Source organism: Nesoenas mayeri (genome assembly GCF_963082525.1).
Source record: "Nesoenas mayeri genome assembly, chromosome: 1".
Lineage (NCBI taxonomy): Eukaryota > Metazoa > Chordata > Aves > Columbiformes > Columbidae > Nesoenas > Nesoenas mayeri.
In genome coordinates, this window is record NC_137541.1 from 64,449,414 (window position 1) to 64,470,506 (window position 21,093).

The following is a 21,093-nucleotide window of genomic DNA, read 5'->3' on the forward strand; positions in this document are numbered from 1 at the left end:
TGCTACATTAAAATAGGCTTGTGTGCCCATCTATAAACCTTGCAAGCTACATCATTTAACCTCAGTGGTGAATGCTTGGCCAGCCATCTGGAAAGCATCTTGGCAGAAAAGGACTTGAGTGTCCAATGGACACCAAGTTGAACATGAGCCCTCTCTGGAAAGCTGATGAATGTTATCCTGGGCTGCATTAGGCAAAGTCCTTCCAGCAGGTTGAAGGAGGTGATCCTTCCTTTCTACTCAGCACTGGTGAGGCCAAACCTGGAGTCCCGAGTCCAGTTCTGAGCTCCTCAGTACAAGACAGCCATGGATCTACTGGAGGGAGTCCAGCAAAGGGCTGCAAAGATGATTAAGGGACTAGAACATCCGTCCCATGAAGCAAGTCTGAGAGAGCTGGGACTGTTCAGCCTGGACAAGAGAAGGCTCTTGGGTGATCTTATCAATATATATAAATACCTGAAGGGAGGGTGCAGAGAAGGCAAAGCCAGGCTCTTTTCAGTGCTGCCCATCGACAGGACAAAAGGCAATGGGCACAAACTGAAACATAGGAGGTCGATCTGAACATTGGAAAACACTTTTTACTGTGAGGGTGACGGAACATTGGAACAAGTTGCTCAGAGAGGCTGTGGTGTCTCCCTCCTTGGAAGTATTAAAAAAAACATCTGGGCATGGTCCTGGTCAACCTGCTCTCAGTGGCCCTGTTTGAGCACATTTGTCAGACAAGACAATCTCTAGAGGTCGCTTCCAACCTAAACCATTCTGTGATTCTGCTGAAACCCTACTCAAACCACTACATAAGTCCTTGTAGCCTGAAATACATTGAGTTTACTATTTACACAATGCATTGAAACTCTTCTAACCTTTAGTCCCTTGGCTCTGTTGATGGCCCTCAGTGGTCTAAGGACTCGCAGAACACGCAGGATCTTCACCACATTGATGGCATTGGATCTGGAAGAAAGTATGAGAAGGTTTGAGAGATACAGGATATAGGGGATGTGCTGTGAGGGCAGATGGATTTTACACACTCTTTCTTGTTTGAAATCTTACATAGCTTTAGAGTGCTTAGGATAGGTAGAAAGGCAACTCTTTGCTATAGCACTTCAGGAATAAGGAAACGACTCTCTGATGTTAACTTCATTGGTCTTGCTTCCTGATCTAGGCAGGCTCAAGTATACATTCCCCTGGCTTTCACTATCTCTGCTGTATTAATGAAGGCAATAGAATATGGGCAGGGTATTTTTTTAAGCAGAGCAAATACTCTGCCAAATACTCTGTATATGTCTATGATATGGAAATTCTGCCAAGATGTAGTCACCACAAGACACTTTCAGATAAGCTTCAAAGAAGCACTCTACTGAAATATTCATAGAAGAGTGGAAACTCCAGGTGACTCCAGCATTAAAGTTATACCATCCACTTTCAGTTTGATCCTGCAATGTGTTTGGCCTCTGTTTTGCAAATCAATTAAGTGTGTACATAAATTTAAGGATGTGGAAACTCCCACTGAATTGATTAGGATGGCTTAGGTACTTAATTTTAGTGCTGAACATAACTTCTGTACTACAAAAGAGTTCTCTGCCTCTTCACAGATTAAAACTCTGAGAATATTCTCCATACCATATGACATCAGGCCCTCCTACTGATTTTGGGAACAGTTTTTTGCTAATATATTAAGAGTCCAGCTAGGTCTGCAAGAAAGAAATAGCAGGTCAAAAAAAGCACTGTACCATTCTTAAGACCTTGACTGAAAGCCCGATGGACCTGACAAATCCTTCTTCTTGACTTAGCTCTGGAACATAATATAGGTGAGCTGCTAACCTGTCATGGTAACAACTGGGAGCTTATTTCTCATCAGATGTGATACTACTTAGGAAACTCCCTATCTGACACACAGAGTTCCACATAGTCAAGTAAACTATAAACTTATTGAACAAATTAACACATCAATTAAGACAAAGTGGTAGGACAGAAGCAGGATTGACTGTTGCTGCCACCACTGCTCTGCAGATCCTTGCACAGCTCCTGAAGCACTTGATGGTCATCCATTGACCAAGACCCACAACATCTTAATAAGTAGCAAAAGATTATCACCCTGTTTTCCAAAGAGGTCATGAGAGGTCTAGGAGGGAACAGTAGGTCACTTAACTGTACTGAGCAGATACAGTGAATCAGAGATCTTGGAACAAAGCTAAGTGTCATGATTCCCAATGGACCAAGTTTCTTGTTCTCATTTGCTCTTTCTGGAAGGTCCCCACTTCAGGTCACTAGTGCAGCATGTCCCAGTTATTACCTCCCCTCTTGGGGATGAATTTTAATGGTGTTGAGTCATCTGAGAAAAATACCTCCAGGCTCATGAGAAAAATCTTACCCGGAGGTGTCACCTCCCAACCTGGCCCTATGATCCCCAAAAAACAGCCAGTTGAAAATAGTGCACTCACTGGATCCCAAAGGAGATGAGAGAAACGCTGACCACCAGCAGGTCTAAGATGTTGAAATAGTTTCTGCAGAAGGAACCCTTATGGAGGAAAGCCCCGTATGCGGTCATCTGCAGGAAGGCATATGAAGACAAAACCACACTTTGGTGTTAGCATCTGTTCAGAAACCAAACCCACCTTGTTGTGCTCAGACTATTATAACTGGGGAGGGGCAGTATTTCTAACATAGCAGACAATTTACCCCCAGACCCCAAAGGGGAAGTTGAGTCCCCATTGAAAGAAAAGAGAGTGAAAAAGACAGTAAGATAAACATGAAAGACCTAACTAGGGAAAGCCAATACTAGGTTCAGTGGGGAAACAGGCACTTTGAGTGCATAAAGTACGTAATATTTAGAATCAGCAAAGCAGCAGAATGACTGTTTGCAAAAACTATTCTTTGCAATCGTATGTTTTCCCCTTTTTCTTCAATGGCAGAGGACACTTGTGAGTATGATGCTTGTATTATATAAAGGCTTCTTTAGCTAAATTGAATTAAAAAAACATAAAAAAGGCTATTTTGTAATGTTTTTCAATGCTTAGACCAGCTGCAGTGAACAGTTGAGCTCTCTTCCCTCTGTGAAGAAAAAGCAGAATTCCTCAGGGACTTGATGCTTTAGAGCTGAACTGAAGCAACGGAAGAAACTCCTGCTCTCTTCAGTTTGCTCCTTCCATTCAGCTCAATCCTGTACCCCTTTTCCTATCCAGTTTCCTCCATTTTTATTCTAGAAGCAATTGAATTTTCCTCACAAAGCCCAAGGTAAGATTCCTTGAGACAGAATGGTTTCATTGTGAAGGTAATTATTATGAACATCAAACAGCAGAGGAAGAGAGAAATGCTACATATTTTACAAGTGACTCTCTGCCTCATCTGGGTATGAAGCGGTATTGAATACCTGCTGGCCTTGAGTAGGATGTCACAGTTCCAGAATTGGATTAAGTGACAGTGTAAACAGAAATGGGTCTCAGCCACAATGTCAGACCTAAACACTGCTGAACTCAGAATTTGAATTTTAGACTGAGCTTAGTTACAGAATGTGACTTAAGGAGTCTGACATGGTTGAAGAGGATGAGGTGATGGGGGTATTTGTACCACCTACCTTAGACTCAGTGAGCAATCTAATGTAGCCACTTTGGAGAAACCCCATCCCCACAACTGCTAACAGTCCTCCATTACCTGGATTAGGAACACAGGCTGCTAAAGTTGGTCCTCTGGATTTTGTCTAAGTTAGATGTCTGAAGTATTATAACTTGAAGCAGACACCATGAGATTGCTCATCAATTACGAGCTCTAGCCAGACTCCCAGCTGAGAAGTGTGAACTAGAAATTCAAACTGGAGTTTTCCGACTCCTGCAGATACCTCAGGATGGTGTGCCTGCTAGTGATTTCCAGCCATGCCTACCTGTGATGACTTTATTCAGAGGAGGGAGGAAGGGCACATGGTATATCAGATTATTTTTTTCACCAAACATCCATGACGTCAGGGAACTGACTATTAATCAGTCAGACAGAACTTAGAAGGGGAGGAAGTATAAACTCTGGTCTTGGGTTAGAATTTATACTTATAGACACATTCAGTTGGGGAAGAAGGGAGGGGTTCTTGCCATAACAAAGGTGGTAAAGATACCCTTTACTGGTTAGATTTTGTATGGCAGTCTTGAAAGAAAGGAGACACCATTGAAATCAGGAGGGAAAGCTCTGCTGAGTTTAAATTCTATACAAACTGGTGTTCTCTCAAGCCTGTTGAGAGATTTTGTTATCTTGGAAGAGACTCTCAAAGAGTGTATAATCTATGTCTGCATCCCAACTGGGACGTTGAATAAGCATTCAGGATGCCCATTAAAAAACCTTGGTGGTCACCTTGCTAACATTTGCCAGACTCCACCATGGCAGTGTGAGGCTTGCAGGTGTTATCAGCAACACAACGGCAGGTAATGCTTGTTTTTCTACAGACTTGAACATACATTTTTTGGTTTTTTTTTCTTATCATTTACACTAACTTTGCTGTTGTGCAAAACATTGTGCTCAATGCAAGGCAGTGGAGAAACGCACTGAGAAATTAAGCAACTCCTGAGGCAGGAACTGTCAGGATAAGAATGGAAGAATTTCTTAAACATTTGTAGTCCTTGCACTCCTCTCCCACTTGAACTCAGAGAATATCCAGATGTGCTGACATAAATCCACTGAAGTTAACAGGAGGACATCTGGAAGGCTCAGGTACTATGCAGTTCCTGATGTAAACAGCAATAGGCCAATTGGTTGAGTTGGGTTCTGCTTCCACTGAAGTCATTAGGAGCATTACCATTTGCTTCAGTGGGAGCAGAATTAGTAATCATAAGTTCAAACATGTGCCTTGAACCGTGGTTTAATTTTTAAATGTTGCCATTGAGATGTTTTCCTTTTGTGACAGGTTTTTTTGATCAGCCATTTCGTATGTGCATGTTCAGATTTATTGTGTAAACACAGATGCACATTGACACAAGCATAATATGTACAACTCTTTAGAGAACATTATGTCTTTAGTGATTTTAAGTCATATCAAAAAGCATGTTTCTCTACAAAAATGTGCAGGGGCCACCCTGCTTGCCAGCGTTCAGTATGGATACTGTTATTAGGGTCTTGAGCTGCAAGATTTGAGCAACTCTAAGGTACTGCCTGCCAGCACTTAAAACTGGCTTGCTGAGAAAAAAAATCAAGCTGCCAAGTGAACCTAGCATTTAGAAAGCCAGAACTTAGCTCAATTACTGTTATTTAAATTATTAGCCTACCAATTTGGGAAAATTAGAGTTAAGAACAAGGCAGCCTATTTTTATTTTCTTCTGAGCTAAACCATTCTCCTGCACATTTCCCTTTGTATGGAGCATATTCCTTGGAAAAGGGAAGCCGGGTTTCAAACAGGCAATGCAACAATATTTATTCCCAGCTACAGTCATCAGTGTGTCAATGATTTGTATTCGTGGTTACCTCTCCACACCTAAAAAGTGAGCTCCTGCGCTATGTTCCCTGCTTCCTACTTGATTGTGCGCCCTATAACCTTACAGAAGTCATTGGCTGATGTCTGGTCTGGCCTCATGACTTGAGCAGAAAAGAGATTTGCTCTTTGGGTGTTAGCATGTGTAAGAGGAAGTGTATGCGCTCATGATTCCTTGCACAGCAAACAAATCCTGTTTCTGAAATTTATGGGGTGATGGCCTTGTTCTTGGTCCCCTCTTGTTTTTTCCAATAAGATCATCCTTTCATTGTGATTCCCTAGAAAGCACTGTTTGATCTAGGTCGTGAATTACAAGTTTGAATATCAGAATTTCACAGAAGACTCTGTAAGCAACTACAAAACCAATAAAATCAAAAGATAAACAATCCTTTGTTTAGAAATAATAATGAGGTTAAAAAAAAAAAAAGAACACAAAAGAAAAGAAAAAGAGAGAGAGAGAAAGAAAGAAAGAGAAGAAAACAAGTGCATTGCTCAGATTGGTTACCTTAAGAATAATTTCTAATGTAAAGATACTAGTGAAGACATAGTCTGCATTGCCTAGGATCTGAAAAATAAGCACAATCGGGTTAGTGGTACTGAGTGTGACCCGGGAACAAACAGGCGTGTGTGTTAGCAACAGATAGTGGCAGAAAACTAGTAAGCTTGTGAACAGGTAATGGTAGAGAAGATGGGCACTTTACCTTCAGAGCAATTTCAATGGTGAAAATGACAGTAAAAACTATATCAAAATAAAAAAGAATCTGTAAAAACAAAAGGGAATAGGAGCGGGGAAGGTAAATCAGTGACTGATCACTTGAATGGGAAAATCACAGTTCAAAATCAAATACATATGCCTTTTAACAAGGGAACAAGGAGGACTATATAGGAAATGGTTTTGTAACAATGTCCTGTTGAATGCAGTGAAGGTCCTGGCACAGAGGACAAGAAGCACATTACATGAAATGTTTTCTGAGTTACAATCCCATGAGGGCACTAGAGGCAAAATAACTTTTTGGTTGTTGCTGTGGGATTTTTTTTTTTCTTTTTTTTTTTTTTAATCTGATAAAGAACAGACAATTCCAGGGTTTTCCCAAATAGGCTTTCAAACTGAGAATATAAGGATGCCTGGTCTCTCAGTGGAAAACACGAGATTCCTTCTTATTAACTTCCATTCAGGCTTGTTCTGTGCCTCTCACAAAGGAAGAAAAGCAAACTGCAAATTCGTGCTCTAGCTGGTTTTTTTTCCCCTCTATCCTGATTTGCCCTGGATTAGGATGAATAACAAAGACTCTGCCAATTGAACAGAATCCCAGCACTTGTATTGCAAGCATAATTTGGTTGTGCGCTAAAGGTGCCCAACTTAGATCTTGCATCTTTCTACTGGCATCCTGGATAACAGACAAGCTGAAACACTCATAATTCCCATAAACTTAGACCTGGTGATGAGGGTGCTGGTGGCATGCATAGCAGACCACAAAAAGTGGCCCTAGAGTGTCACAGAAGGCAACAGCAACTCTGGAAGTATAAAGTGATTTTCAAAGTAACAGCATCAAAGACAGAAACATCTTTCACTGCCTATCAGTTGATGTCCCGCAAAAGCGAATGGGAACTTTCTCATTGACTAATGGGACCAGAACTGAAGTCTCTGTTTCCAACATATTCCAATATCCCAAGCATTTTTAACATTACCTGGACTACAAATGGTGAAAATCAGAAGTATCATGCCCTTGGATTACTGTTGTTTTAGCTTAACCAAGTTCTAAAGCGGAAGGCCAATATGTGGTAGCTGTGCAAAACAGATCATGGGTGAAACTTAAACCTTCATTGCTAAAATGCTAATAAACATAAAGCAGTTAAGTCCCCTGTGTTTATTGTATCGCAGTGCCCATACCCTAACTCAGATTTATAGGTGGCTATATTCCTGTAGCTTGGTATGCTATAGGCAGTGAGGTAGCTACTGCAAACCACAGGGTTATTTTAGATTGCATTATTTAAGCATGATTCAAATCTAAACTAATTTGCAAACACCAAGTATCAAATGGGGGGGATGTATCACTTAGTGCTACTGTGTAATTTAAAATTCTTTAGGTCACTGCTCAATTTTTGACCCCAAGTTGTTTTCTCTTCAAGACTGTCTTGGGGTCTGTTAATTTTTGCAACTTAGAGAATTAAAAAATGGCCATTTCAATGATGGACAGATCTCAGTTTCATCCTATACTATTTTACACATATTATAACTGAAAATGTCCCCTTGCATTGCTGCCTTGTAGGTCTGCACATTGGGTTATCATAACAATTTAATACTTTTATAATCAATAGGTCAGATTCATGGGTACTCTCAAGCTGCTTTGCCTGACTCCACCAACATAAAGCAGCCATAAACTTGATTAAAGTGGATGATTAAGCTGTACCTGCAGCTGCTTTACATCACCAGAGCACTGCAAAGCAGCTGGAGCATAGTGGTGAATGTGGCCTCAAAGCTGCAGCTAGTAAAAAGGTCCCTTATAAATGAAATCACCCGTAATGAAAATGATCATCGCTCCTCCTGTGCAGGCAGTATTATTTATCTGCAGGCATATTTATTATTAACTAAATATGAATTTAGTCTACAACATACTAAAATGAACTAATGCCTTGCCAAGATGCAAACAGGATAATATTGCAAGAACATAAAGTCTTAGGATTTACTTGGGCTTTGAAGGCTGTTTGATCAGACTGGGGAGGTACTTCCAAAAACTTGCTGCCTGAGCCCTATGTGACACAAGAAAGATGCAGCCACTAGCCCACCCTGGGACAGAAGCAGTGTCTAAGACTCTTTGCTAAGCCCTTGCTGGAGGAGGTTCTCTCTGTTCCTGTCTTCTTGTTCTGCAACAGTTTGTGTCAACAGCAGCACTAGTCCACATGAGTCCTTGTGCACAGGTTAATGCCCGATTGTGTTGTCCCAGCGTGAAGGCAGAGGCAGTTAGTTTGCTTTTTTTCCCTCCTAGGCCTCTGTGTGGGCACAGGGCAGGACACAATCTTATTGTTCTACTGTCAAAGTGCAAAGGCAGCCCACATTTGCAACCTAAACATCTTGTCAGAGTCCCCTGGTATGATACATTTTAAACATCTGGACCTGCAAAAATTAAACACAGATTTTCATGCAACATCAGTGGCTTCAAATACACAAGACAACACTTTGCCCCAAGCCTTCAGCTCTTTTATCCAGGACAACCAGCTTTGATTACTTTTTTCCCTGGTTTAAATCTCTCTGCTACAGATTCTGTGGCATGTCAGAAGCCCGTATGCCAGCTGACATGCTACAGTGCTAATACATATTGACATACATTTATCCCTATGTGGTGAGCACACTCAGCCGTGCACAAATGGGTCATTGGTGGCACAGGTTTTACTGTATTATTTAGTACCCTCCTTCAGGAGGAAATGCAAAGCAGCTATGAGATAAGCTCAGAAATAAACCCCTATTAACACTGCCTCTGCATGCACATGTGTGTTTAAATGTATGCCCAGGACAGGACATTTCAGGGAGGTAGAACACTGAGCATTAAATAAGGGTTTAATTATTAAGCAACAACAAAATTTCCTACTCTTTAAGGCTAGCAAGCTCTCCCAGCATAAAGTTACCAGAATTCCACTGCACACAGTAGAGATCAGAAGTCTCACATACAGCTGCAGACTCTTCTGATATCTGCAATGACCCCAGAATAATAGAAACAACCACTGGCAAAGCTAAGGGAGCACTAAACATTTCAAAAAGCTAGTAAGAACCGTCAGGAAATACAGTAAGAATGTATCTGTGTGCTGAATGCCTTCCTCTCCTTCCCCTAGGCTGGCGAGGAGAGGAGCACAGCGTATTTTCTGAGGATTATCTCAAATTTAATGAGAGTTTTGCAGCTTGCATTCAAATAGTCTGATTCTAACCTTGATGACACCAATTTCCCCCAGACTGACGGCAGCAAACTCAAGAATGTTAGTCCTGATTAACACCAGTGCAAACAAAGTGAAAATCAGGCCCTGGGCTTTTTAGTTCAAAAGAGAGCATGTGGCAGGGGAGCAAATGTTCCAAAGGGAACCTGTAAATCCCCCAAATTAGAACTATCTGTATCCCAATCCATGTTTTGACAGACCATTTCTAATGCCTTAATCCCAGGTAACAATAATTTTGCTTCAGCCTCCTGTTATTCTTTCCCCTACATACGCTTCTGAACTAAACTAGAGGCCAAATTCTGCACTGACTCACGTTCCCTGCAAAACCCAGTGATTTCACACGCAGCCTACAAAAAGCACAGATCTGGGAAGACAGTCATTCCCAAAACCTCTGATGCAGTCTTTTCTGCCTTTCCTGGCTTCAACTCATGACCTGCTTGTACCACACTTTTAATACACAGGATGGGAAGCATACTTGGTTCCTAAAGGAGAGGTGTCGGACAGGGTCCTCAGCTGCCAGGGAGATGCTGCTGAGCAAGATGAAAAATAGGATCAGGTTGGTGAAAATGTTATCGTTAACGATTCGATGGCAGTGGACGCGAAACCTGCAAGAGAGAGGAGAGGCACAACTTTATCTCTCAGAGAACAGCAAGGCCTGGGAAACAGTTCCCCCTCCTCTTTTGCCATCAGGACTGGCCCTGGAGGATTGCTCCGCAGAGCAGCTCCTGTCCGCCCCAGCAGCAGCGAGAACTATGGCCCAGGCAGCCGTGCTTGGCCCTGCTGGGAGCTGGGCAGCCCTGACTCTCCATCTCATGTAGTGACACGGAGGGATGGGCTGCCTGCAGGACTCACGCTCTGTGCATTTGAATACAGAGCAGTCGCTCCCACCTGACAGAGCCTTTCGTGATTTTGATATGGTCTGAAACCTGCCAATCAAAAATTATATCCTTTGCTTTCATTCACAGAACCATTCCCCATTCATTTAGGGGGAAAGCAGCAGAAACAAGCTTTGGGGTGGCCAGTATCTTTATGAGCTGGGGCTGGAGCGTCACTGAATAGGAGCTATGGGGGATTTACCTTATTGACAAGGCACAGACCTGGCCAAAAGGATACAGGGCAGACAGGTGTTTGCAAAGGGCTTGTGGGAGTACATCACACCATGTAAGGTGCTCTTAGTGGGAAACTAGCAGGTAAAGAAGTAGCAGTCTCCCATCAAACAGCAGTATGCTTACTGGAGGCCATTTTACCTTCTGTATATTGGTATCAGGATACAAGGAGTTAAACCTCCTAACAGTCCTGTGCATAATTCTAGAGGCACTTCATTAATCTATTTAGCTCTACTTTTGGCTGTAAAGCCTCCAAGCTCCTATTATAGCAATTTTACAGATGATTGCAGAGGTTAATTTACTTCTTCAACAAGTGACAGTGGGTGGGTGGCAAAGCTGGCATTAGAGTCCATGAGTCCCAATCATCAGCAATCCCTCCCTCTCGCACATCTCCAAGGAGGAGTGGCACAAGCCCTACTGTGGAAACACCGGCTCTGAATTCAATTGTGCTTTTATAGCCCTGCCTGGCTTTGGGGCTGTGCTGGGAGGCCACATCCTCAAGGGAGATGCCTGGCTACGTGGAACTGCACAGACCACTGGGCTGTGAGGTCATTTCTGCACCCTTGGAAAGAAATATTCCCCTGTGTGTCACAGCTCAGCCCTCCACTCACAGTACTGTTCTCACACGTCTGTGTTGGAAAGACAGGTGAGGCAACGTGAAGCCACAGGTTTCCCTCAGGAGCCTGAGAGAAGAGTGTGAGAGGAGGATGATTCTTTTCAGTCTCCTCTCAGAGCTATGGGCTCTTAACCTCCTTTTCCATTTTCCTGTACACTTGTTCTTGATGCGTAGGAATGAGCAGAGACACATGAACTCCCTACTGGGGGTGGATTTTGAGCAGCCATTAGGACAGGAAGCTCCTACCTCATCTGTGACTGATTGCATGATGACTTGCTTGTAATTTGGACCTGAACAGGTTGGGTAATTCCAATTACTGACTTGCTTCCAAGTCCCTTAATTCCAAAGCTTTCATGACTTGTGTCTTCAATCAGGCTTGCAGGTGCAATGAGCTCCCATTGAATATTGTCAGGGTTCTCCCTACAGTTGTGCTTTCGTGAGGATTGCATGCCAGGGCCTTTGAAGCAGAGGCTGGTCAAGAGGGTCTCTGGTATGAACTGCTGGAAGAGAGCTCTGCACCACATAACCTTTGGGGCCCAATGTGAAAGGGATACCTGCTGTCCACCTCCTTGTTCCAGCTAAGCAGTCTCTTAAATACCTGTTGTTAGGACTGAAGATGAAAAAAGCGCTGGCATCAGGCATAGGCACAGCCTTTTCCTTGAGGTGCAGCTCAGACATCGGGCGAGGCCGAGGGCCGACAGGCATCTCGGGTTCTTCCTCATCTTCCTCTGCTGCAAGAAGTATTTTTGTATTTTAATGCAAAATACAACCCATTCTTGAGTGCTGGGGCATTTGTCCCTGTCATAACTAGAGCTAAAAATTAAGAGTCATTGAAATAGTATGATGAAAGCTTGAGGTTCCTTGTCCACTTCCTTTCTCCAAGACAGCATCCACTGCCGTGGCAGATATTGGTCTAGTCTCTACATAAAACCACTAATGCTGGTAAACCCACAATGTCCTCACAACAGTCCTTTCAGATGTTTTACATTCCTTCTGGAAAGAAAAAGCTTCTTCTAATGACTGACTTAAATATTTCTTGCTGTTGTCTAAATCCATTATCTCTTTTCTTATTTTCCATGGGCATAGAAAATAGAGAATTCCCTTCCTCTTTCAGAAGGCTTTTACATACTTCGTGACCATTATTATATCTCTGCTAGGTGTTCTGGTTCCTAGAGCAAAACAACAGTCTTTCCATGTAGTCACTGGCCATTTGGGATTGCCTGGCTGAATGCATGTATACCACAAAGCAATCACGGGGCATGGGCACTTTGACTACACCAACTAGAAATTCTTAACATTGTCCCTTTCCATACTTCAGTGGGGGGAAAATTGAAAGGGCAGGAACAAGGCTGAGACTCTCAAACCTGATGCCTGTGGAGCAGATCTCCAGGCACTGTGCAGATCAGTGAGCACCCTCAAGGAAAAAAACGCAGAGGCATGGACTAAGTGGTATGTGAAAGTGAACCTTCCACCTTTGGGGATTTTTTCTACCTTCTGAAGTCAGAAGGTAGATGTACATGATGTGTACATGACAAGATACAATTTTTCTATTTTAAAGATCCCAATCCTCTCACTTAATCATCGAGACAGGAAAAAAATATTTTAAGAAGGGAGAATGACAAGTTAGATGAAACTGATTCATCTTCCAGCCAATGCAAAGGAGGAAATTGTAGTTAAAAGGTTTATACTGAATCCATAAAGTGAGATAAATTCCAGTAAGAGCCTGTTCCTTTAGAGTCAGGTACTGTACTTGATCTAGTAATGGACACATCAGAAAGAACAGATGAATCAGCAGAGATCTTAATCTAGATGTCGGAAACAGGAGAAAAGTGGCCTTTTCAATGCGTGACACTATTGCGTGCAAATAGGAGTCTTTCTTTACACTTCTGGTAGCAAGAGTTCAGCTCAAATATTCTTGACAGATTTTTGAATAAATGTTTGAGCTATTATATAGAGCTTTTACTTTTTAAGCCAATCTATTTTTTAACAGCTCAATTTTTTGTTGTAATACATTAATACTTTATAATACTCTTTCTACAGGTTGTATCAAGCATTCTTTCAGAAGTATTTTTTTGTATGGTACTTGTAAAATTGGTGTTAATGTTAATACCCATATTTATACAATATTACTATACTTTGCACTTGTACCTTTTATCTGTAGATTTCAGAATGGGCTGACAATGACCGAAGTAAGAAAATTATTTTTCTTCTTTAACAGTCCAAAATACCAATGCCCATGATCACATACAATACTTGAGAGCCCTTACTTAAAAAGCCCTAGCATTCTGAATCCCTGTTCTGTGCCTTCACTATTAGATCATTCTTTTACTTGGAGGAATGCTTAAAAAAACACTTTGAAATGGGTATAGAACACCACCTCAGGAAAACGGGGTCTTAGCAGAAAGATCAGGACCATAAACAATATTGATTCTCTCTTCTTTTTCTTGTGTCTGCCATACAGTAAGAAATATATTAATGATTCTGGCAACCACATGTACCTTCAGAATGGAAAACATGTCCAGTTCCCTAGCACTAGAAAAAAAAATAATGTTCTAAATATTTTTCGTTTAAAGTAGGGTCTAAGGCACATAAGTAAGGAAACAGTGAAGCCCAAATATAAAATGAATAACATGATTACAGCCTCAGCTTATGTCACTACCTAAGCTATCTACCTGCATATAGAAACCATATGTCGCACAGTTGCCAGCTTCCATAGGAGCAAAGGCCAACATGGTGTTCACATATGGGGTGAGCAGTACATTGATTGCAATCCAATACTTGTTCTTTGACAGTTTTCTGTACCTAAGGTATATTTGTGTTTAAAGTCACCCTTTTAGTCAAGCGTGCCACAAAATCCTAAAGAAACATGACTCAGAGCTGCCAAGTTTGGATCTAAGTTTCAACTCTCCTAAAGTTCAAGGAAATTCAAATCTGGGACTGTCATCTTGAATTATGCTTCATTAGAATGGTGATGTCCTTTGGTTGAGAAGCTATAAGCACACACAGGCTACAGTGCAGCATCAGTGAAACATTTGATGGTTTTTTTTCTTTTTTTTTTTCTTTTTACTGTACAAAGACCAGAACTCTTGTGAAAGGACATTGCTTTGCTTCAAGCTTCCATGAATCATCTCAAGTTTTTACCTTCAACTGACGTTCTGAATTCTTTGTCCGTTTCTGTACTAGACTGCAAGACTAGCTCCCTGTCTTCCTATAATAAACATATCATCCTAATAATCCTTCTAGTGTACACAAATCTCTGGAAGAACTACTCCCTGCCTCCAACAAAGGGAATAGGTGATCCGATGAGCTGCAAGTACACAGACTATTCTGGGAGCTAAGAGCAACACTGTATAGCAAATAGAGTCAGAAGAGGTTGTTGAGAAAACTGGCTGAGACAGAGGAAACAAATAGGATATTGAGCAAGGTAGGTCAAAAGAATAAAGGGAAAACAAATGAAGTAACCATTTCAAATTGTTTCTGAACACTGGTTTAGGGTAAAGAGTATTTTCAGAGGATGGAATGCTAGGGAGTCATCGAGAGGGCACAGGCATCAACAGCTTAAATCATAAAGAGAAAACAGATATAACCAGCTGACTGTGTCTAAGAAGCAATAGAGTGCTTCACTCAAAGCACAGCTGAAATGGATCCCCGTGCAAGTGGGCAAGAAAAGGTGTGTTTCCAGATGGGCCATACATGTCTGCATGGCATCTCCTGTGCCACAGCTGGACTGATCAGCAATCAGCAGAAGGATTCTGGACTGGTCAGTTGGCCAAAAGGGAACTGGAAAGGGTACATGTGTGGAGATTGGGAAATTCTTCTTTGCTAATGCCAGAGAAAGCCCTGGAGCCTTGTTCCCCAAAACTGAATACACACGGCAGATGTGACATACCACATCAGCAACGAGAGAGTCTTGGTGTTTCTGAGCTTTATACAGCAGAATGGAATAGATGACTATGGGAAATCCAAACTAACAAGGGATTTACAAAACTTGACTGTATTTGAGCCTTGTGGTTGACTTCCATGAACTCTGGGGTCAGGTAATTTTGTGAGCTGTTAGAGACAAGCTTCACTATACACAAAGAATTGATAAACAATTCAGGGAAAAGTCCTGTTTAGAAATGGCAGATACAATGGCAAATAATCAAGATGTAGTCCCTTTACATTTCAGATACTTTAGGAGACAGGAGAAAACCTGAATATCCATTCAGATTTTAGGTTCTATTCAAAAGTATGCCAAACCAGGGATTGTCACCCCAAGGGAGGAGTTAAAAGTGTTTTTACTTAATTTTCCACACTAATCCTATCCACAGCTGCAGATAAAGTGTCCATGACACTAATTGTAGATGCAGTTTTTGTCATAAAGTTCACATGCTGGGCTATTTGTAAGTTGTCCACAGAATGTAACTAAAACAAAATTCTATTGTCAGTAGGCTTAAATTTGATATACCGGTGACTGTACCTTCAAAAAAATGTAATGGTCTGCAAATCAAGCCAGCTGAGAAGCAGAAACAGAACTGTATCAAGCTGTTTTAGTTTGTGCTTCTGACTAAAGGCTCCCACAAACCCCTTAGCAACTGGGGATGTGTGTCCAGTAAGTGCCTGTGCCTACAGAGGTTCTGGGAAGATTAAAGCCAGAGTGATGTGCCCCAGGCAATGTTAAAACAGTATTGCGTGGTGTTGGAACCACACTCTGTTCCTGATAAATGGGCTATAAATACGGATGAATACAAGTAGAGCAAATGAGAGGATTTTTGTACTGAAAAGCAAATGCAATGAACAGTTTTCCTTTTTGCTTGTCTGAAATCCTTGTCCAGCTATTTAAAATGAACTCTTAAGTCTTTTTTTTACCCTATTACACCAATCTACTGTCAAACATTTATTAAGAATCATGGAATAGATGAGAATGTATTTTATTACAGCCTGTTGCAGAATTGTGGAAAAGTGCAGAGCAGGAAAGGATCACAAAAGGCCCTGTGGTTCATGCCTCTCCTAAGCCAGGATCAACTAATTATGATATCTAAGCCTTTTCTGACAGATGTTTTTCTGACCTGTTCTTAACAACATTTAGTGACACTGGGCTTCCACAACCATCTTTGTGATCTTTTCTAGCCTTACCATTGGCAAATTCTCCTCTGGAGTGAATGTTTAATCTGTTACTTCTTCATAATGAAGATATTTCTCTTCCTACATATAACAGACTTTTATGCATTTGAAGATGTTTCTCCTGCCTTTCCTAGTTCAAAATACCACAGTTCTTTCAATCTTAGTTCTTGCTTCCTACTAGCACTGTTTTCACCATGCTTTTCTACACTCCTTCCAACTCAGCCCCACTTCTCATAAGCAGAGCACCCAAAATGAGATGTGATATGTCAGATGAGATCTTATCAATGGTGAACAGAATAAAACAATTGCTTTGCTCTGCTTAGCTTTCACTTGCCAGCTAGAAGAAACTCATAACTGGACTAAGGGGTCATGTTTTCACTGTTTATAAATCTCACTACTTGCTTTTTGAAAGACAGCAAAATATTGCTGACACCTGTTGAGCTTGTGATCACAAGATTCAGATATTTTTTCTCAAGGACTGTTACCTAATTAGCTGTCACCTAAGATCCTTTATTTGTGAGTTGTTTATTCCTGTCTATGTGCAGAGCCTGGCACTTTCAATTTTATTTAGACCATTTATCCAGTTCCTTAGGAGCTCTCTGAATTCTAATGCTGCCCTCCAGCATGCTTTTTGTCCTTCCTAGCTTTATGTCATCTGCAAATGTAATAAGCATATTCCCTCTTCCATCATTCAGGCCATTAACAATGAACTGAACTGAACTTGGAATAGTCTCTTGGGTTGTAGAACTCACTTGGGCCATCACTACTCTGCACATAAAGGGTCTGACCAATTTCTCTCCCAATCATCTAGACCATGTTTTTCTAGCTGGCATATGAGAATGTTATAAGAGACGGTCAGAAGTCTTAGCAAAGCCAATGATGACATCTACTTCTTTTCTCCCGTCTACAAGTCTTGTCAGCTCCTTTTAAAAGAAAATAAGGGTGGTTTGACGTGATTTGTTCTTGGCAAATCTATGTTGGCTGCTAGTCATCTTCTTATCTTGTAGTCATATAGTTTGTTTAATCATTTGTTCCAGCACTTTTCCAATAATGGAAGTTGAACTGACTAGCTTATAATTCTCCTGCTCCAATCACACCCCCTATTCAGGACCTCTTGAAGAAAAACTGTTTTAAGTCCTGTGATTTCTTCAGCCAACCTTTTATGTATCTGAGGGTGAAATTAATTAGGTCCATCTGACTTGAAAACTAGCCTAACTAATGCTATATCTTGTTTTTTTTTCAATTTTAGGCGGAGATCTTATGCCTTTAGAATTATGTTAATAAGTCACACTCTCTTTTTTGATTAGAAAAAAATTGCAAAAAAGCATTCAGCGTTTTGCCTTCATAAGTATCTGTTGTGAGTCTCCCTGACCACTGACTACTGAAAAAATAGACTGAAAACAGTCATACTGTTTTGATTTGTAGAGATTTGTGTATTTTCATATACAGGGATTTGTATAAGATTTGTATATTATTTCCTATTTCCAAATACAGAGCTTTACGAAGAACCAAATCAAATATGACTGACCAGTATAGGGACTGCAAAGGACCAAGTCCACAGCTGTACAAACACAGGCAAACACATCATCCTGTCCTGTCATGAAAGTACTACATGTTCAACACACCTGCTATCAGAATTTGGCTTTATGTGCGTTAGAAACTGGAGATTATCTCTGTTGAATCAGGGTTAAGAGGAAGAAGACATATACCTGGAGCTTCTGTTGTGGGATATGGGCTCTTTTCTTCGTTTTCATTGGGCTGATAATCATCCATGTTGATCTGACAGAAATGGTAGGAGAAGAAGCAAAGCCTTTATCAGACAAGGCAGAGGGTTTTCATTCCCTCAGAAACCCAGGCTGTTCATGCCATCATTGCACAGATAGTGCTGGCTGGCAGCAGACCTTACCTTGGTAGCAGGCGGGGATTCTCCATCAGCAGTGATTGATTTCAGCTCAATTTTCTCCTCCTTTGTCTCCTCCTCCACAGCTGTTTTTTCTATCTCCTGTTTCTTTTCAGGACTAGCAGTCCTGGCAATTTTACAAGATAAAAAGCAAAGAGTTACAAAGGTGAAAAGCTTTTTCCCTTTCAGGAACTTCACATAGTACAGCACACACTAGGAGAATGATCAGCTGGCTGGCACCTCCATTCTGAGTCCAGCTTACATACCAGTGGCTTAATCTCATCCTCATCTGCAAGCAAAGAATCTGATTTCATTGTATATAGTACACCTTTATTTTATAGCTTTCTCAATGGCATGTCCTTGCGTGTTGGGGTGTGTGCGTTTTCATGGGCATTTCGGGAAAGTATGTGCCTGTGTGTTTGTGCACATGTATATTCTAGGCCTGTCAGCAGAAATCTCTTTGTTCACCCAATGACGAAGGTATGAACCATTTTCAACCCATATCTTGTGGACTTCCACTAGGTTGCCTACAAAGTTTTGCCCCTCGCTGCACTCCCAGGGCCAAGGAAACCTGCTGACTAGCATGCAGGATGAAGCAGGAAGATTTGCACAAGAGATCCCTTCCAAGCAGCCTGGAGGACAATGGATAGGAATAACCAGTAAGGAGAGGCTTCCTAGCTGTTGGAAGCTGGGATTATCAGAGAAGCTCTACATCCAGCTCGTGCCTCCTAAAAGTCTGCAGAAACACTCAAAGGACTGACAAGAGAAGAAGAACATGTGGCATCGAAAGAGAAGGAAGCTGCTGAGTCTTGTCATGGGAATGACAGTCTGAAGATATGCCTTGTGGTCCAAAATAATCAGAATGTAACAGGGAGACTCAAATGGGATTGCAATATTAACATCATTTCGTGTTCATTCTCTGCTGATGCCCTGAAAGCTCATCAGTCACCCAGGCTTCCTTTCCTCTGCTCACATCACTGCAATTGTGGGGACTCCCAGCTCATGACAGTTTCTTGTCCTTGAGTTTGAATTCTTTTACATAAAAAATTATACATACATAATTCCATATATAAGTACATTAATCACACTGTGTATAACTATACACACAGAGAAGTTACACAGAAATGTTACTTATACACACATACTTACTTGCACATATATATGTGCATGTGTGTAATTATACACACAGGAATGCATGCATATGAGCGTAGATGGGTGTATGCAAATGTCTTTACCTCGCTAGCTTTTTCCTTTCTTTTTCCTCTTCCTCCTCTTTCTGTGCAGATGTTAAACTCTCAGCATCAGCAAGGTTGTCCACAGCAATGGCCAAAAATACATTCAGCAGGATATCTGTTTGTGTGCTAATTAAAGAAAATGGGCTTTGAAAACTGCAGAACAACATTATACCAAAGGTTTCTTAATAGAAATTTTTTAGCAACCTGTCATCAGATCTCTTGGATTTTCCAAACTTCCATTTCACACAAATGTTCAGGATGTGCATATCCAGCATGCATAAACAAACACCTTCCATCCAAATGGCTAACACACTGTGTGAGGTTTCCAAAATTTCACAACAGAATGACTGATATAAAACATCTATATCCAGACTTATATTTATTTTCTGATTTCCCAAAAGAGTCTTGTTTTGTGCAACAAAACTCACTGAAGACAAGCGGAGCATTGAATGCTTTGCATTTTTGACAGTTTAGGTCACTTTTATTAAAGCACTCATATTCAAGAGCCTTGTACTATAAGGCACCTAAGCTTTCCAGTTTTGACCTATGTACTTGAGTTGAACAACCTCATTAATAGGTATTCCCACAGACACGAGTGGATTTTATGGGCGGCAAACATTGCACTCTCATTAGAATTTCTGAGACAATAAAAAAGAAATTAATCTAGTCTGGGCACTGAAGGACTGAGTAGACAACTCCGCCATCTCCTAGCAAAGAGCCCATGGATGGCCAGTCATGCCCGTGTAACTGCAGAGCAAGGATCTACAACTGTTTTCTTGACAGTCAGAGTTACAAATCTGAATATCAGCTTATTTTATAAATTTCTTGAGAGTGGGTCTAATTACATCATGATAACTTCTAAGCAAGCCCCAGTTCAAGGCTTTGTCTGGAAATAGAGCCACCACCCTCCCCTGGCACCTAGGTCTAATGGCTCCAAAGTCAGCCAGCATGTAGAGCTGGCTCACACTTTCCTCTGCAGTTCACAAACAAATCCAAATTGTAGCTTTTTTAAGCTGTCAGGCAGACTGCCTACCTCGACCTTCAGATAACTGGAATTGCACCATCTCATTTTGAAGACAGGGCACGCAGGTCAACTGAAATGTCAAATAACAGGGTTTGAGACATCTGAATTATGAGGAAAGGCCAGAAGAGCTGGGCTGAGACTACAAGGTGGCTTTATAGAAGAACCAGCATAAAAAGAAACATCACCTCTGACATGGGAGGGCCATTTATTAGGGAAACAAAAACTAAACATGAACAAATTTGGAGCAAATTAAGATATGAAACAGAACCATAGCTCTGTGTTATATGCAAATTCCTGTGAAAAGACACTCACAGCCTAATCATACAATGTGCTTTGTACCTCCTGGTATATGTACAGTGGCCTCACTTCACCTTGAAGCCAGAGAGAACTGAAGTTACTTAGCACCAGCACAGGCTGGGAGATAACAGAGCACACAATTTTCTGTTTGAAGAACACACAGATTGCAGTAACTGAAATGCAACATGGTTCCTGTTAGTTTATACATGAATTAATATATGATCTCACATAAATCAATTATGTCAAACATATGTTACTCCTATTACGGCATTTGTATATAGCATATTGTAGATTATACATATTTTTATTCCACATAAGGCTGGGATGAAAGCACTTGGAATATATTACTGAAAAGGCAATTAAAGCAAAAATATGCAACAAGCACAGTAGGTACACACAGAGACTAGTTTCTGGAGAAGGCAGGAAGGAAAAACCTATGGGAGGA

At 41.2% G+C, this 21,093-nt stretch overlaps 1 protein-coding gene across 1 annotated transcript in view; it reads right to left on the minus strand.

Annotated features, from left to right (window-relative positions):
* Positions 1-21,093, minus strand: part of CACNA1C (calcium voltage-gated channel subunit alpha1 C) — a gene marked incomplete at both ends in the record, with an annotated part of 485,303 nt that overhangs the window by 76,228 nt on the left and 387,982 nt on the right. The window contains 9 exons of the mRNA XM_080351364.1: positions 858-945; positions 2,436-2,542; positions 5,946-6,005; positions 6,142-6,201; positions 9,843-9,972; positions 11,688-11,820; positions 17,902-17,971; positions 18,099-18,219; positions 19,328-19,442. Coding sequence (XP_080207490.1) covers positions 858-945; positions 2,436-2,542; positions 5,946-6,005; positions 6,142-6,201; positions 9,843-9,972; positions 11,688-11,820; positions 17,902-17,971; positions 18,099-18,219; positions 19,328-19,442 — 884 coding nt within the window. The remainder of the gene's footprint in view (positions 1-857; positions 946-2,435; positions 2,543-5,945; positions 6,006-6,141; positions 6,202-9,842; positions 9,973-11,687; positions 11,821-17,901; positions 17,972-18,098; positions 18,220-19,327; positions 19,443-21,093) is intronic.